General features: G+C 38.9%; 1 protein-coding gene across 1 annotated transcript in view; it reads right to left on the bottom strand.

The window, feature by feature from the left end:
* The window catches only part of DOCK4 (dedicator of cytokinesis 4), a 486,038-nt gene that overhangs the window by 168,960 nt on the left and 297,858 nt on the right, over positions 1–19,220 (bottom strand). The window contains exons 13-15 of the mRNA XM_060156832.1: positions 12,679–12,804; positions 3,496–3,620; positions 2,531–2,693 (exon numbers count right to left, since the gene is read on the bottom strand). Of these exons, the coding sequence (XP_060012815.1) occupies positions 2,531–2,693; positions 3,496–3,620; positions 12,679–12,804 (414 nt within the window). The remainder of the gene's footprint in view (positions 1–2,530; positions 2,694–3,495; positions 3,621–12,678; positions 12,805–19,220) is intronic.

The raw sequence follows: 19,220 nt of genomic DNA, 5'->3' as shown, positions 1-19,220 counted from the left end.
GGCCCACCTACAATCTATTATCCATGTAGCAGCCAGACTTATCTCCAAACTAAAGCCTCTAATGCCTCTTCTCACTCCAAATAAAGTCCAAAGTCCTTCCCATGACCTAAAAGACAACAGGGGATCTGGCTGCCCTGCTACCTCTCTGGTTCTCACCTCCAAACTCTCTCACGTGCTCATTCTGGCCTCCTTGTTATTCCTTGACAGTGCCAACCATGTTTCATGCCAACCATGTTTCAACCTCAAGTGTTTTATACTTACGGTTCTATATGCCTGAAATATTTTTTCCCCAGATACCCAAAGGCTCACACCTTCACTTCTTTTATGTTGTTGTTAACACACCTCTTTATCAGAGAGCTCTATCCTGACTGCCCTATGTAAAACAGCAACATAGCACCACTGCGTTCTAGCACCTGACTCCAGTCTTCTTCACTGTATTTAACCCTACTCGATATATTATAGATTTATTTGCTCAAGTGTTGTCTGTCTTCCCTCTTTAGAGTGAAAGATCTATGAGAGGAGGTATTTTGTTGTGTTCACTGACGTATTTCCAACGCCCAGTAAAATGGTTGACATACAGCAGGTATTTAATAAATATTTGTTTCATGAACAAATATTTTAAAATAAATACATGTACACACAAAGAACACTTGGAAGTTCATGTGATAAAATGACTACACTGATTGTTTGTAGGGACTTTCTTTCTTCTTTACATGTTGCTGTTTCTTCTGAATTTTAACAACAAACATTAAAAACAAAACAAAACAAAACCCTGTGGACAAGGTTTGAAGTACAAGGACAAGATGGCAGAGATCTAACAGGTTCTACTGAAAATCACCTTTAGTCCAGTTTCCAAGTTCTGAGTTATAGTAACTTTTTCCAAATGTTCTTCCTCCTTTTTCTCCCATTTCACTTTTATTTTCCTCTTCTTCTTCCTTAAAGCTCAAAGCTCATCTTAGGCCCAAGTGAGAATTTATAACAAAGATTGGTGGAAGGAATGGTGTGGCACCATGGAGAGTCCTTTATTTTTTCTCACTTTAAATCCTACCCATGAAACTCTTCCAGGAATTTGGAAGAATGGTAAGACCCTGCTAGCCATCTCCCTATATTCTGAAACATCCACAAAAGCATAACTTGTGGAGCTTCTGAGCTAATTCCAAAACATTCCAAAGTCCCAACAACAAGACAAAGTCCTTCTCCTCTCCCTGAATCTTGGGCGAGTTACATAGCACTCAGGCGATGTAACAGGCACATATCTACTGGCAATGCCTCCATTCCTTTCAGACTGGAGAGGAGCCTGCTGCTTCCCCAATAATGTGGTTCTTCTCTATCTCTTGATTTTATTTATTTATTTATCTATCTATCTATTTATTTATTTATTTATGGCTGTGTTGGGTCTTTGTTGCTGCACATGGGCTTTCTCTAGTTGCAGCAAGAGGGGGCTACTCTTTGTTGCAGTGCGTGGGTTTCTCGTTGCAGTGGCTTCTCTTGTTGTGGAGCATGGGCTCTAGGCGTGCGGGTTTCAGTAGTTGTGGCGCACAGGCTTAGTTGCTCCACGGCATGTGGGATCTTCCCAGACCAGGGCTCGAACCCACGTCCCCTGCATTGGCAGGTGGATTCTTAACCACTGTGCCACCAGGGAAGTCCCTCTCTTGATTATTATACTGCTCTTGAAGCAAGATTCACCAGAACCGTCTCTGGTCACAATGTACACTACCAAAAGTGCACACTTCTGGGGCACAGGGAAAACCAGAATATCCCTAGACTGGGGGCTGGTGGAGGCAGGGAGTGGGGGCTTCAGAGGGTGGTAATGAATGCAAAAGAATTAAAATAGAGACAACAGGAAATGATAACTTTATGGATAAGTAATGTCCACATGAATAAATCCTGTAACGTCTGTATGTCTTGGGTTTTTTAGATCTATAAAATGGGGAAATTACTTCACATCATCTCTAAGACTTGTTTGAGTTGACATTACTTGATCCTCATTTGAATACTGTTTGAGGATGCATGGTGATGTAGATATATGCAAATCAATATGAATTGGAGCCAATCAGAGGCTTTTCTAGTGACTTCACATGCCTAGGAAAGTCCCCGAGGGTTCTCCTGAGTTGTCTGAGAGCTGGATCAGCTCTTGGCTGGAGAGACAGCAGATGGGTCAGGACTGCCTAAAACCACCTGAGCCAGTCAGGTCTTTACTGCTGCATCTTCTCTTTCTATCTAGTCTTTCCAGACTGTGAGAGTGATGGACTGGGTTTTATGAAAGTGACCAACTTAAGAAGAACCCTGTAGATTTCCATAGGTATTCTGTTTCCTTCCCCTCTTGCATCTATGTTTCCACAGAGGTTATTGGTTCTTCGAGAAGTGAGCCCGTTCACTTCCCAGGAGTTCACTCACCTTCGTTTCTCTCTTGTGCAGGTCTCTGGTTTGTCACACACTTTCTACAGATTAGCCCACACTGTTGTTTCAGCTCAGTTAGCAGACTACCCAGCACAACAAAGCCATGGAGACAATCCTGCCAGACACTTACTGGAACAATGCCGGAACTCGAAGCGGATGTGCGCTCCCCTGAATTTATCCACAGGGATAGGAAGTTTCAGTAGCTCAGACCACCTGGGACTGTTGTTATGATAAAGCACAAAGGAGTGGTACTCGCTAGCTGGTGGCTCTCCAGAGCCAAAGGAGATAAAATCCTAATAAAGGAAATATGCAGGTTAAAGACAGCTTCATTTCAAGATGATGTGGGGAGGAGCAGAGCAATTGCTCTGCTGTATCTGCCTGCTCCCCAAATAGCATTTCAGGTGAAATTATCTCCTCAGTTCTTTATGGGCCTGTTTCTACACTTGCTTCTGCTGACAGGCTGTGTCTGTTTCATCCTGAGGCTGGTCTCCCAGGGTCTACTCGGCTAAGGGAGGACCTCAGTGACATGAGTGAGATGGGCCACTGTGTGCCCAATTTGGAGTCAACGACATGATGAAATTCTCAACCTGCTACAGCCAAAAGCCTGTTCTGTGCCTTCTTGTAAAACTCACTAAGCCCCGGGCTCACATGAAACACTTCTTCCATAAAGGAACCTGATATTATAACCCCAATTAGTAAGAGCTTAATCCTCATGCCCTATTTTGGTTAAAATGAAAATACATAGGATGACCTATGATTTTTGCTTTGTTTTACCAATTGCCAAAAGCAAAAGTATGCATCTCCAAAACTATGACAGACGAAAGGGGAAAAATGAAATGGCATAAAAATGCTGCATTTAAGGAATAGCTGTTAGGAGGACATTGCTGACACAAACAAACTGTAAAAGCCTTTTTTTTTTTTTCTACTTTCTTTTCTAAAAGGCATTTTCATAATTTAAGAAAAAACTACACAGGGGTGGAAAAGAAAAATAAGATTGGAAATAATGCAAATCAGAAATTAGCTGATCGCATTAAAGATGAACCCAAAGCAAGGATGTGGAATTGTTTTACCAAAAAGAATCCAGCATTAACGTACCTTCAAGGTCTGGCCGCTACTCTCTACAATGAACATCGTAACTTCCACATTTCTGGCCACACTCTTTCCTCCTTTCTCAAATTCTCCCCTTTCTATAGTGATGTATAAATCATTCCGCATTTCACCTAGTAGGAGAGGAAAATTGACCATGTTATATATAGTAAAAAGTGTAATAAAGTACTCTATCAAGAAAAACTTCAGTTCATAAAAATAGTGTTATAGCATACATATAACAGTAAAATATACAATATTTATACTTTTATAAAAAGGTCCCCACCCTTACTACCAACATCCAAGAAAAGCAAAGGCCAGCTTCTGCTAGTCTGAGTTAGCAATACTGAAGATGCACATTTAGGAGGACAGTACTGGGCCTGGGTAGGAAGGTGTTGTCAAATTTCACCATTTTTCAATATTTCCCTCATTTCATTTATGAGGTGCGATTACAAAATGACAGCCTAGCAGGGGTGGCTCAAAGAAACTAGTCTTAATACGTTATAGTCACAGCATTTAGAGAAGAAGAAATACCTAAGTGGAAGAAAATGATCGGACTGCAAAGGGTACAGTTACAATTTAAATCTTTCCCAAAATTCGTGGATGAAATGACCTCACTACTGGAAGAATCCAGAGTAGTGTTTATGAACAGATGTAGAATAAGTCAGTCATACAGACACACTTGGCTTAATATTTCTTGCCATCAAGCTATAAAACAAATGAGAAGGGCCCTGGATTCAAACTGACATAGTCTATGTACACATATATCATCTATTTTTGTTTCTCCATTAGCTATTTATAAACTTGAATGCTTTTTCACCTTGCCCCCCTTTCTTATTCCTGCAAGAAAAAAATAGAATATAATGCCAACTAGCAGCGTGAGGCGAACACGCTCGGCAGCATGCTTTGATCTCTCCTGTGAGAAGTAAATTAGGGGTAAGCAGTGAGTGGATACAGACATGAGAAGTAAGTAAACCAAGTGTGGCTAGAAAGTTTTTGAAGGTAAATGTTGGTGAGGTTGGCAAGGTTGAATTTACTTAACATAGCTTTCCAACATTTGAAGGCCCAAACGCAATATATGTTTTTGCTACTAAAAAATCTCTCCTTAAGAAAGTAAATCACCGGAAGGAACAATAACCATACAAATATGCCCACACCTGGGAAATTTCTCAAACTTCCTGACCAAAGTGTTTCTAAGAAAGTACCCTAGCTTTCAAAAACATGGAGGAATACAGGTGTGCCTGGTCACCTTCCTACATAAAGACCAACTTTTAATGAGAACATCATTTGCAAATGACTTTGGCGGAACAGGAAACAGATGGGCCATAAAAGAGAGAAACTGAATAAGTTCTAAAAGGGATGACGTCTCACCCACCCTTTACAAAGAGTATATAAGGAATACATTAGTGGAAACAACTAATACAGTGGTCTCTGTCTTATGAATTTCTCAGTACTCTCACACAACTCATACAAATCAACCTGGAAAGGCAATGAACTTGGAATTCCAGGAGAAAAGCAACGTATTTCAACACATGTAAAAGTATATGTGTATGCTTTGAAGGTTTTTTGTTTTAACCATATCCATTAAAAAAAAATTTTAAGAGAAAATGGTCCAGTAAATTTTACAAGTTTTCTAGTTTTTTTATAACTCAGTTCATCTAATTACTATAAAGTTATCATTTTATATATATGTATTCATACATACATAACACATTCTCAATGCTATTTATTTTAACAATTACATTATAGAATAAATAAGCTCACAAACTTTGTCCTCTGAAGCCATCAATTTCAACTCAAAACAGGTCTGCAACGCTAATGGTCTGCACACGTGCTATTTCAACAATCCGAGAGGAAATTCTTGACAATAGTTTTCCCGCGAACAGACTTGGCAGGTAAAAACACAACACAAAAATCAAGGTACTTCAGAGCAAAAGATGTTAGTTAACAGTAGTAAAATTCCTTTGCTTCTTGGAGGAGGTGACACATGATGAGTGGCCGTGCTTACACACAGACTATAAAACACACACTGATTAATGGGAAGTACAGCTACAGGAGTTTTTACCTTAGAAATTTCTTGTAATGAGTGATTAGCTTGTCCAAGCTACATGGGGATTAACTGTCACGCAAAATGGAGAGGAAGTGTTTCTTGGGAGGGGGACTTCCAACTCTCAGCTGTTGGAAGGACCGGCAACTCTGACTTAAGCAAAGACGGGGGGTGGGGAGCGGGGGTGGTGAGGGAGGTTTGCAAGGCAACCTGTCTCCCCCCCCTCTGTGTGCAGGCTGGCCCTACAGAAGAACAGGGGTGGGGGGACAGTAACATACTGCCAGTGCCAGGAAATTCTTTCTTCGTGTATTCATTCAGCAAATACACCGTGAGCACCTACTATGTGCCAGATATTATTCTAGGCCCAGTACATTCAGCAGTGAACAAAGCAAAAATGGCTCCCCTGTGGAGGGATTCTAGTAGGAGTAGGTCTTGAACAAAGAAGTAAAACACAGAGCACACTGAATAATGCTAAGTGCCATGGATAAAAGTAAGAGGAAACGGGGTGTTGAATGGAGGAGAGGGGGTGTCACATGAGAGAGGCCCTCACTAAGAGGATGAGACATCTGTGGAAGCTATGGTGTGTTCCAAAGGGACCAAAGTTAAAAATGGCCTTTGCTTCCCAAGTGGACCCCTAGAGCTGGTTTAGCTTATAACTTTGCTGGATTCTTCTCTCTCTTCTGAATTCAAATAAGCCTAAAAAAAGGTAGGGTCACAGGAAGACTGGAATAAGGAGATCTGGATTCAAGTCTTTCTCTGCTACTGTCTATTCTCTGTGACATTAGTCTAGACAGGGTAAGATAAACCTTGGGGCCTCAAGTTTCTGTGTTATGAAAGTGGGGGAGGGGTAAAGGCAGAGAGGTAGGGATGGGAGAGGCAGTAGGAGGGCCGAGACTATTATGTCATGCTTGCTGTTTCTGTGACTTACAAAAGAAGTTCTGGACTGTAACACACTCATAAATTAAAACACCTTATACATATGTTTTAGTTTTCTGTTCTTTAACTGTCACTGTCCCTGTCCCTGTAACCCTCTTTATCTTTTGCAAAACTTGTAGACTAAAATAAGATTTCTTTGAAAAGAGAATACATGACAAGAACATTTCTCCTGAATGCCATTCTGCCTGTGTCCCCCCAGGAATCTGCAGCTTGCTATGTTCTAATACTGCAAGGTGCCACGTTTTGCCAAAATATGCAGAAGGATAAAGTTGAAACAAGTGCTAATTAAAGTCAATACACTTGAGGTTGGCTCTGAAGAAAACTAATAAGCCCAAATAGTGTTAAGAAAGCACCTTGGGTAATTAGGAGAGAAATCATAAACTAAGTATGAAATGGAGTCATAGCACCAATCGTGAAAAGCTACTTGCCTGACAATGTTTATTAATACCCTGCACATCTTAAATTTATTGCTCTGTAAATTTGATGTGCTTGACACTTCTCTCTGTTTCACAGGCCCACTGACTGGGAAGCCTTTACACATGTGAAGGCTTCTCAAAACATCACTGTAGATGAGATAGAGATAAGGCCACAGTAATAGGAACAAACTCAAAAAGAGTTCAGTGACTACAATCAAATGGGGTTGATTTATGGCTTGACCTCAACAGGCAAGAGGTTTTTATCAGTAGCTGAAAACCTGATCCTTGATTCTGTCCTATGAATGAACTGGATAAAGGCATAGAGGACATGTTCATCACATCAAGTAAACCACTGTCCCCAGCCTCAGGGGCTAGTCCAGTGCCTTTTCTGTGCTAGATATTTGCTGTTATTTTTGGAACTGGAAAAGAAAAGTTCCTGTCCTTCTTAAAAACAAAAGAACATACATAAAAGACTCCGGGTTTTTGTGAACTTAGATGATGATGATGATTATGATGATGATGATGTTTAGTAGTAGATAGTAGCAGATAGACAGTAGTCAGGTACTTATAGCCAAGTGCTACAAGTAGAATATCTCATTAAATCCTCATATTAACCTTATAGAAAGGCCCTATTTTTCCATTTTACAGATGAGGAAACTAAACTATAGAGATTAAGAATCATGCCCAATGTACTATCCGTATCTCTGCTTTAGCCATGAAAATGTAATTCAATAGGATGAGAACATCCATCAAATAAGCTAGTGCAATTCAGCCTTTGTCTCCAAAAGACTAGTGCCTCGAGCAAGGAAGGTAACAGTCCCACCCTGATTGGTCAGACCAATTATGAAGCACTGATTTCATTTCTAGGACAGAGACAGACAGAAACGGTATCATCCAGACCATAAATGATATGGAGAAGGGACCCATCAGAGGAGAGATGAGGGAGACGAGAGTTAACTGAATTTTAAAATGTTGAGGTTACAAGCAGAGAAACTCAACCCAATGGATAGAAGGTAGAGGGAGACGAGTTCAACATGAAAGAGGTCATTTTGAGAGAAGATGTAAGATGTGATGGTGTGATCTTGGCCATTATTAATACTCAAGTACAAGCCAGCAAACCATCCTCAGGGACCTCAGGAGGACATTCATGCATTGGACACATGGTTGAGCTGGATGGCCCTTCATGTGTGTAGCAGGCACCCCGTTACCTCCCCAAAGATGTCCAGGTCCTAATCCTGGGAACCTGTGAATAGATTACTTTACACGGCAAAAGGGACTTCGCAGATGTGATTAAGCTGACAATCTTGAGATGGGGAGATTTTCTTTGATTATCAGGGTGGACTCAATATAATTACAAAGGTCCTTATAAGAGGGAGGCAGAAGGTCAGGGTCAGAGAAGGGGATATGATGAGAGAAGCAGAGGTTGAATGATGTTGGGCCATAAGCCAAAGAGTACAGGGAGTCTCCAGAAGCTGGCAAAGACAAGAAAATGCATTCTCCTTTAGAGAATGCATCAGAAGAAATGCAGCCCTGCTGACGCCCTGATATTAGCCCAGTGAGACTCATGCAAACTTCCCATCTCCGGAACTGTAAAATAGTACATTTGCATTGTTTTAAGCCACCCCATTTGTGACGATTTGTTACAGTAGCCATAGGAAACTAATATAATATGCCATTCACACCTAGGCTTCTACTACTTCAGGATACCTTCAGGGCAGCGGTGGAGGCGGGGAGGGGCAGGGTAAGGGATAGGGGCAAGATTCACAAGTAACAGGAAATCAAGGCAGACCACACACAGGGAAAACTTATGCATGGGATGAAAAATTAACCTTGGATTTCTCACATAGAGTACACTTCAGTAAAACATATCTGTTCTCGTTTTTGTTTTGCTTTATTTTAAAAGAATACTCTGAGATGTTAAACTTTCGAGGGGGTAGCTTTCTAATTTCTGTTTATGACTATCAAGCAAGCAATGGCAAATGATACAACAGCAGCCATGAAGGACTTTCCAGACAGTGGTGCACAAAGACAGGAGCAGGGATGGGCTGCCCTTCGTACTCTAGGACAACACATGCATTTCTGGTAGTGTCTGTTGGGGAAATCCTACACCCTTGGGCAAGTGGGGCATGTAAGCTTCATAATTTGGGGGCAGCAGCCTCTTCCCCAATGTGATCTGGGGCTGGGATCCAACCTCAGGGTGACACGCCTCCCCCTCTCTTTGGTCACTGTGGCATTCCTTGGGTGAAAGACCACCACTCCTTGGTGACATGATCAGGGGTTCAGATCTAAGCAGAGTAGTTGCACCTATATGATATGGAGGTCCAGTGACTTGGACTGGGGCGTGGTGAGCTTTGGTTAGATTTACGATATATTTTTAGGGAACATCAAATAAAGCAGGGTCCCACTTGCTTTCTCCAAAAGAAGGATTATTTGAGGCAATTCCATCTGGTGATGTACATGTCTCTATCAGTAAGTGGTAAATAATAATAATAATATATATATTTAACAGAATAAAATTATATATCTTCTTAAATGGGAGGCGAACATCTCTACAACATTCTTCTTACCCCAGTCTTATAAATCACTATCTAGTCAACTTTAACCAAATAGAAATTTGACTTATTTGAACTATTGCCTAAAGACCAAAGGAAAAGCAGGCTTACTCTGGAAAATACTTGTAAAATAAACTTAAACAAATCTGGAAATCACTATCACAGCTACTACTGCTGGCAACCATTTGAAACATAGGCTCTGTTCATCGTTTTCAGTGTGAGCCTCTAGCCTCCAAATCTCAACCCTTCCCTCCCCTATCAGTCCACCACTTTTCCTTAATTCTTTTTAGGATTAGGAACTGCCAAGATGTATTAAAAGTGAATGCAATGGAAGGTATTAATTAGGTGTTCCTTAACAAAGAGGGATAGTTTTACCGGTTGATATGTGACAACAAGTCTCCAGGAGAGAGGGTACAGGTAGGGAGGATAAAGTAGGGAGACCATGATGATTGCCTAGAAAGAAGCATAAACTCAGAATAAGAATGGACCCTTAGGGTGGGAGGAGGACACCGCCTCACCTCCCATGACATTCCTGACACATCAGCCAGCTTTGTTCCAAAGCGTCTGGTGGATGGAAACTTAGTCCTTCCTGATATTCAGCAACGGCTCGAGCTCTGCTTTGTACAGTCTGTTAAGACATTTAAAGCTTGGCTGTCCAATCCCATAACGACTGCCACATGTGGCAACTGAGTCCTTGAAATGTGACTTGGCTGGAAAGAGATGTGCTGTAATGTATAGTAGTTACCAGCCTTCAAAGACTTAGGTTGAAATAGTGTAAAATAACTCATTATGAATTTTTTATATGGATTACCTATTAAAACGATATTTTGGATGCATTGGGTTAAATAAAATATATTGTTAAAATTAATTTCATCTCTTTCTTCCTACTTTTTTAAAAATGGTTACTAGAAAAGTTAAAATTACATTTGTGGCTCGCACTGTATTTCAACTGGAGAGCATTGACTGAAACATTTTCACTGCCCTCCCTCTCATGGGCTCAGAGGCCAGACCATGGAACTTTCTGTAGAGTTATTTGGTTCGTAGGTGGCAGTGATGGAGCTTCACAGAGGGTAACTTTTCTTCTTTGGAAACTGGGTACTCTAAGAAATAAAGTGCTGAATGACTGACCCTTAGCAACAGGAAGGGTTCGGAGGACTTCATGACAGGCCGAAAGCACATGGGCAGGTAGTCTCCTTATACCAGGTGACATTCCCGAGACCAGCCCATGCAAAAGCCAGACCAAGGGGAGAATCTCTGTTTACACGGTTTTCCCATCCCAAATAGAGTTTGGCATTGATGACATTCTGTGATCCTCAAGAAGAGTTTTGTGTACGTTCCTGTTAGTGTCAGGACCACAGATAATTCATTCTGCAGAAAGGCAGTAACTAAGTTAATGAAGGTCCTGTAGGTATAAACACGTGCTTCACCCATCCTGACCCCTATTCACAATACTAACTCTGAAGGACAAGTCTAGAAAAACAAAAGGAAAACAAACAAAAAACCCCATCATCCTAGCAGACTGTCAATATAACACTGGGATCAGAAATGCTGTTCACATATATTTTCTTATTGAAAACTCAGCTCAAGTTTTCATCAGAGCCACCAGTGAGAATTAACTGACAAGTCAAAATTCTAAAAAATAACAAAGGAAAACAAAACAATGGCTGTTAGGTTTGCCAACGTAAAACATTCCATTGAGTTGTAAAGTTGGTTTCAGCTGTTTAAGTTAATATACACATCCTTCCCTTCTCCATCTAATTTGAAAGACTCAAAAGCCAAAGAAGAAAAAATGAGAGAAGAAAAAGAAGAAAGTGCTTTAAAAAAAATCTCTTGCAGTCTTGGGCACTGCAGACATGTGTCTAGGAGGATTGATTCCCTGGTCAGCATGAACCTCGCCATAACGTGGTGTGGGAAAGGGACAGAAGTGAGACTTATTCCACAGAAAGCTCATTTTCATCATTAAAGCCAGACAAGAGTTGCATGAGCACAGCACACCCCAGACAATTATTCAGCCAGTGAAGTGTCATGTTGCTTAATATTTTTCCATTTCTCAATGATGCGGCTCAGAGACCAGGCTGAGGAATTCTTTTAGCAGCTGGCTGCATTCTGTTCTAAAATATGCTTTTTATATTAGATTTACCCATCAATTTGCTTCCCAGTGGGATGAAATTTTTTTCTTTTTTGTTAAAGAGGAAATACCAGCTATTTATAGCAACTGAAGGAAATAATGAATGGTTGCAAGAGCCACTGAATAACATGCCACCAAGTAAACAGTGCTGTAAACAGTCATTTTCGACAATAGTTAACAGAAGATGCTCAGGCAGACTGGGTCCCTAAGCTAGGTCAGGCCATCTCAGGAAACTTTCCAGGCTGTTCTCTTAGGCTTTCCTGCATGAATGCATTTCCGTCAGGAGATCACAAAATGCCGCGACAGTCAATGCCAGTCAGTTTCTGCATCATGTTAGGTCTTTATGGACAACAGTCCTACCATCAGTCTCATAACTGCGCCAGAGGCCTGTCAGATGCAACTTCCATTGCTTGCTTTTTACACATGGGATTTAAACAGTGATTTAAAGGATCTCATTTCTAAAAATACTGTCGACAATTTGAGACTATTTGGTCTTTCTATTTTTTTTTTTCTTGGTTGTGGAAAGTAGGATGTAGAGCCCTGAGAAAGACTTACTTGGCATTTACTTTGTTGGTGTGAATCTCCTTAACTTCTGCCATTTCCACTCAGAAACAAACACTTTTTTGGAGTCTCTTTTGGTTGCTAATATAGATCTGATTTATATATACAAATAGAACGAGGAGATGTATAGAAATACATATGGCGTTTGCACATGGCTGCTTATTTATATACACACATACGTACATATCTCTGGTGGAAAAAGCCTCCAAAAAAGGCTAGCCATTGCTTAATAACTGTTCTTGCCAAAACCTGTAAGGATTTCCCCTAAGTGACTTCAATAACACTTCCCACCAGAGGGTAAAATATTTTCTGTATTCAACTTCAGTTTTCCTATTATGGCCATAATGAAATGCAACCATGACCCCCACAAGTTATCCACCCTAATATAATAAAAATGTAAAGATTTTTTTAAAAAGGAATTAAATATCTCATTTTATTCTTAAGCATGGCCCATTTGAACTCTTTGAAGCTGACAATTTGAAAAATTTCTCAAGCGTCAAAAGCAGACAAAGTAGCCATATTTCATCACGTAGTGCATCCCAAGTCACTTACCAGGCATAATAATATTAGAAAAACCCAACTTCCGGGTGATGGATACTCCATGAGAAAATACTGATGAGTATTCCCTTCTGATTTGTTCAATGTCTCCATGCAAGAGTTGTAGGGAAACTGCTAAACCTAAAACAAAGGAGACCAGAGTTAAAAAAAAGGACAGAAACAACATGAACAGAAACTGAAATTGTTTCAACAAGCCCAAATCTATGGTATCATTGTTTTAAACTGAAGATTAATATTCAGACAAAATTAATGGAATCTATAAGACAAATATCTAGAGAACACTTTTCCAACTTGACTACCTGAGTTTTTCCACTTACAAAGAAGGTTCCAAGAAGCTAGAAAAAAACCTGAACAGAACACTAAGAAGAGGAAGTCTGGCTTCCAGTCCCATCACCCGCTTCTCCAGCACCCTGCCAGACAGAAACACCCCTGCACCAACCTCAGCCTAGCAAATGGCAGGGGCTATCCAGCCCTGGAAGATATTGATCTTAAAAAGGGAGTTCTAATTTCTTTAAAACTCTATAAGGCCTGTGAATAATTACTAATCAAATGTCATAAACATGAACACAAAGCTAAACACATAAAAATTCAAGGATCTTAAGGATATTCAGAGATTTTTAAAAAAAAATTTAAGAAAGGTGATTGTAATAAAACCAACATTATATTCTTAATATTATATACAGTAGAAACTCATAATCACATTATTTTCTACTGAGCAGAATTGAGCAGGATGCAGGCCACTTTGATAAACAAGAGGGAATTTAGTCAGTAAAATAGTAAAATTAAATTTTTTTGTTACCCCAATTATACTGACATTACCACAGCGGGATATACTGAGGACATTGAATGATACGTTTTTCATACCTTATTCTCCCAACTCTAGCTATAGGAAAAAATTAATGCCCTATCTTTTTGAATACTTATGTTTGCCTATTTCCAACATGCTATTTCTCTTGCAGTCTTTTAATTCCCTGTTCCTTTTTTCTATTATTTTAAAACAAAAAAGACAAAAAAAAAAAGTCCCTCACTTACATTAGTGATAGAAAATGAAACCAGTCAAAGGTGACTTATTTTTTTAAAAACTTTCAATCATCATTAACCTGAATTCAATTTTAAAATGAATTTGGATGCTGGATCAAGAGAATGATAAATCTGTACTCCAAAGATCCTCCATCTACATCATTACTTATCACCCTTTTCACTCAGTTACATACATACTATTGTGGAAGTAGTCGCTCCCAATTCCTAATGCACAGCACTACAATGTTATCTGCAAACATACACCATAAGCATGGCAACAATCATGCTGGGATGCAACAGAAATGCAAGACATTCGCCATGCATCTAGATTGGAATCTTCCTTTCACTTGTCTTCAGTAAAATGAAGAAACAAACAACAACAAAAGTAGTGTTTTGTTGGTTTGTCTCCTTGCTTTTCAATAGAGTGGGTAAAACATCAGGAAAATTTGTTTTTATAAAAAAGTACTAGGCTCGGAAAGAAGATGGAGCCTTTCCTGGGATTCAAATCTGACCTAGATGAGGCATACCCAAAAAAGCAATGACATAAGAAAAGAAGGGCAGGATGTGGCTGCATCACTGTGTCCTCTGGTGTGTGGATCTAATAGAATGCTGGTGTCAGAAAGTTGTGAGAGTTAGATTAAATCTGGCAGGCACTCAGAAACTTTAATTAAATCTTCATCCTATTTTCACCTAACTATCCTTTAGCTCCCTCCCTGCCCCCAGCCCACACGAGATGGATGACTGAGGGTGACAGAGTGGAGGAGCGTCAGTCCTCTGATAGCCACATGGAATGAAGCAGGGGAGAATGAGTCATCTGGATGGTTGGATGCGGACAACTTGGATGTGGTACTACTGGTTCCTTTTAAAACCCAGAGGCTGGTGACTGAAGATAAACTAACACACGTTATAATCCATCTGTCCCAGCAGTTATTTCTTCCTGACTCACGCTCTCCCGGTACCCCCACCTCATTACTGGTGTCTCTGTTCTCCTCCTACTTCTGTCCTTTTGCCTTCAAAACACTCACCCACACTGTCATCATCATTATGAACATCAGCAGAAGCTGATATCTGTAGAATAGCAGTGTGTGCCAGACACAGTATGTAATAACCATCCCTCCTGCTGGGTAGAACACTGTTCTAGTACCCCAGGGCACTATCAGCAATGCTTTCACATAGAGAATCACAAGCACTAAACACAATTCTTGAGGTCCTGTGATGTTTTGCAAGGACAGATCATTTTACTAGAACTTCTCATCAAAGGACCTGATCAGAGATACTAGCAACCTTATGTGGATGTACAATGTAAGAAAAGAACTAAACACTAATGAAAAAACAAAGAGATCATGCTATTCAGGGTAGAGACTGGAGGAAGGAAATTGACCAGAATTCTTGTTTTGCTCTATTGGAGCCAGAATTCATTTAACCATCAGTGATTTATTTTATTTTATTTTTTACGTAAGTTGAACGCAGAGGATAAGACAATGAGAAAAGAAAGGCATTCAGTCAATGTGGATTCTAAAGACAATTAAAGATAGGAAATAGAGAAAAAATAAGTTTTGTGGAAAGACAGATAGATGTAAGCATGAACAAAGAAATGCATCAATGTTCTCGAGATAGCCAGAGCCATTGAGATGAGAGAAGGCAAGAGGATAGAGAGGACCCAAGTAGAAGACAACAGACAGAAAGGAGCCAGCTAATGGATAAGGGAAGGCAATGAGGAAGTGACAGGGGGAAAACAGACAAAATAGTAGAGGGGAAAAAGGAAAATTAGGCATTCAACAGTTGAATGCATTCTAAAATTCAGTTAGAAGATATGGTAGTTTTCAATCTGAAGGTTTAGAAAGATATAGATGAAAGCCCCAGGCATAATGATTTCATTTGTCTGGCCTACTGATATCAATTTGGAGGGGAAGGTATTGTTGAGGTGACCCAATTTCTTCAGAATGAAGAACTCACCGAGAATCAAGAACTGGAAAGGTCAAGTGGGCCAAGGGCTTGACCACAATGTACTTGGCTCTTCCCAAATCATCAATTCAATTTCCATTAAAAAACCACAACACTTAACAAAGAAACATCAAAGAGGGGGTGTACTTTCAGGAAGACAAAGAAACATGACATAGTAGTGAATCTACAGGGACCAGCCCACCAAGAGCCACTGCAATACTATTTATTTTTCCATCAGGGAAACTCCTGATCCTGTTTTTATAGTGGTTCTTAAATATCTCGACTAAAATGAACAGGTTGGCTAAATGACTCACTAGACAATAACAAATAATGTATGAAGACAAAGAAACTATTCTTCACTACAAAGGGGAGACTTATCAAATATTCGCCCATTCCAATTACCTGAGATTTAGTCCTATCCTTTCAGGAGTATAGCTTATGATACAAGGTATGTTCACAGTGCAGTATTTTTCTTCCTATTCTCTTTCTTGTCATACTTCACTGTCCTCGCCTTACCTGTTACATCTGGGGCTGGAGCAACTTCTAAAATTTTATCTGCACACTTTAACTTACTCCTTCCGCAATTCAAACTGCCCACTTTGGGCCAGGCAGTAACTTCCCGCTTGAGTGGAAGGTGGAGGGTGAGAAATAAGGGTGTACACAATAGGGTCTCTGATCCAAAGAAGCTGATCATCCAATAATGAAAGTAAGACAGACACACGTAAGTAGAATATGAAGCAGCAAGGGTTAAGTGCATGATAGGAATATTAAAAAAGGAAAAATTATGACTGATTGAGGGAATTTGAAAGTGCAGGGAAGATTTTTTTTTTAAACTGGGAGTTATGACAACCAATAAGCTAAAAATTACGTTAAATTTTTAATTTCACAAAATAGATCAATAATGTTCCACAATCAATTTTTTTTCTGGCTGTTAATATAAATCCCAAAAATGAAATGGCTAAGGGGGAAATGTTCCTCTTATTAGAAGACACAATCACGAAACAAAACTTTTAAAAATCAGTCTAGATGTTTAAGACCCAATTACAAAGATTTGATATCTAATTTTAAACAGAGGCATAGTCATTAATTAATCTAGAGTCACAAAACAGTTTTTCATGATTAAACTCAGCTTACGGAGCAGAACTACAGGAAAGAAAGGCTTGGTATCTGTTAAACCAAATGTGGTTGATTTTTTGGTAACTCTAATTTCTTAGGAATCGGAGCTAACTCACTCTATAAGATGATTCTTTTGAAATTCATGAAATTCTGCACTTTTACATAAAAAAAGGCAAGCACAGCATGCTTTATTAAGTAGCAGGCAAAATTAAGTTTAGACTAGATCAGCCATTTTGCCACCAATGAACCAATTAACACCTAACTGCAAATGTATAGCAACACAAAAATGGAAAATAGTGACAAATATATTTGATAAATACATGTTGTGATTAAGTGTGCAGTTTAAGAAGTCTATCATACAGCATCATGACCCTGTCTCAGCATTAACTTCTCTGTGCTTTGGTTTCCACATCTTTAAAATAAAGATGATAATGATACCAACTCCATAAAATACTTTGGGCAATACCTGGTATAAAGGAAGTGCTCAAAAATGTTAGCAGCTGCTACTACACTACCACTGCCACTGCTGTTATATCACATTATTCTTTCTCTTTTCAGTTTGTGCTCATTTGGTATTTAAGCAGTGCACTAATTTTCCTTAAATGACTTCTTCTTTAAAACAATTTTAGAAATTCTATTTAGTTCTTTCTAACCACTAGAAGCTAAGCACCAAGAGGACAAAGATTTGTATTTGCTTTCCTAAATGCTGTATTACTAGTGCCTTGAATAATGCAGACATACAGATGTTCAATATTTTTTTGATGCATGAATTTGAAACTCTCCTTGTTCATTTTTTCATGTTTTCTTTTTCATTATGAACCTATTTTTCTACATTTTATTTAGTCTTTTCCTGATAGTTTATTATCTGAACTTCTAGGAGATATAGCTTAGAGAATATACAAGTAATGCTTAGAAGTAAGTCCTCTAATACTGGGCTTGAAAGAACTGTTCTCTGTTTTAAAAAGGTGATGAGGGTACATGATTCTCTGGTGAGATAGAAACTCCAAGCTTAAGCTAAATTAACTCAGTAGTTTGGAAAAATCCATAGCTATAAAATCCAAGGTAAGTAACTGGTCCCAGTTGAGTAGCCTGAAAACAGTAAATGTATAATCACTCCATACTGCCACTTTCACACCCACGGTGCAGGGGATTCCTATGAAAAAAAGCAACACCCACTGAAGTTGAGTCACAATAAAATGATAGTAAAAACAACAATCAATCGTGAAATAATCAGCAATGAGGGAGAGGGAGCAGATATAACAAATCATGTCTTGACTTCCATGAGACATTTAAAACTTAAGCCCCCAGTCATCAGGGCCTATATTCACACCCCCCTTTCCTGTTGGAGTGCCTATTTGAGTGTTTACACTTCTGGTATGGAGCTCCCTCTTAACGTCAGCAAGATGTCCCTTCCTTTCTTTGAAGCTTCATTTTCTATTTCTTAGCACGTCTTAGTTGTAATTTATCCAGCATTTTTATGTGTTTGAAGGGGAGATTACAAGAGTCAGTCTACCATGTTTCAAAAGCCAATTTATTTTAAAATCCTTGAAATCCCAATTGTTTTACAATAACACAAGCAGTCTTTGAAGAATATACACTAGTGTGTCCTCAGTGCACAATTAAATTGTAATTGTAAATGGGTAAATTAATTAACTGAGCAAAAATTTACTCTACTTATATAGTATTTAAGAACTATCAATCTCATCAATATTTAATTCAAAAACTGTCCTTTGCTTCAAAAAATTTGCAAATGTGCCAAATTAAAGTATAAAATAAAGTCACAATATTGATTAAATAACTGACTTAAATGTAAAAAGTACTTAACATTACACAATTACATTTTTCTTTTTAATTCTCCTGAGTTTCTATACAAGTATAGAAGAAAAATCGTAGAATATTAAAGTATATGTTCTAAAAATACATGTGTTAAAAACATCTGAGCTAAGAATAGATGTGCTAATAGTGCAAAAATATTTTCACAAGTGGGATATCCAAAGGTCACATTATAAACCCAAACTAATAACAAACAAATCCCTGAAGTGACGTATGGGGGAGGAAACAAAGAATACAGTTGGCATATATCTATTAATCCTTACTCATTTAATTTTCTCAATCAGAATTTTCATGAAGTTTGATGATCAAACTGAAATGGTCTTTTCTTTCCATTTTCAGCATTTAAAAATATCCACATGCTAAGAAAAGACCAAAAAAATTGCTTCATTTACTTTTTCTCAAAATAAAGTGTCAAATAGAGAACGCTGAATTAGGCTCTTTATCTCAACTCAGCCAGAATATTCTAAAGTTTAAGAAAACTCATTTTAGAAAATGGGAGTATTTGAACAAGACTAAAAAGATTCGAAAAAAAATCATCATATATAACATGGCAAAATCTAAATGAAAAAAGGCAGGGAATAACTTATCAAAGAAGGTCATTTTTTTAAAGAACAGAGTAGGGA

The sequence above is a fragment of the Lagenorhynchus albirostris genome, chromosome 8 (genome assembly GCF_949774975.1).
Source record: "Lagenorhynchus albirostris chromosome 8, mLagAlb1.1, whole genome shotgun sequence".
Lineage (NCBI taxonomy): Eukaryota > Metazoa > Chordata > Mammalia > Artiodactyla > Delphinidae > Lagenorhynchus > Lagenorhynchus albirostris.
This window is presented reverse-complemented; position numbering and strand designations above follow the sequence as displayed.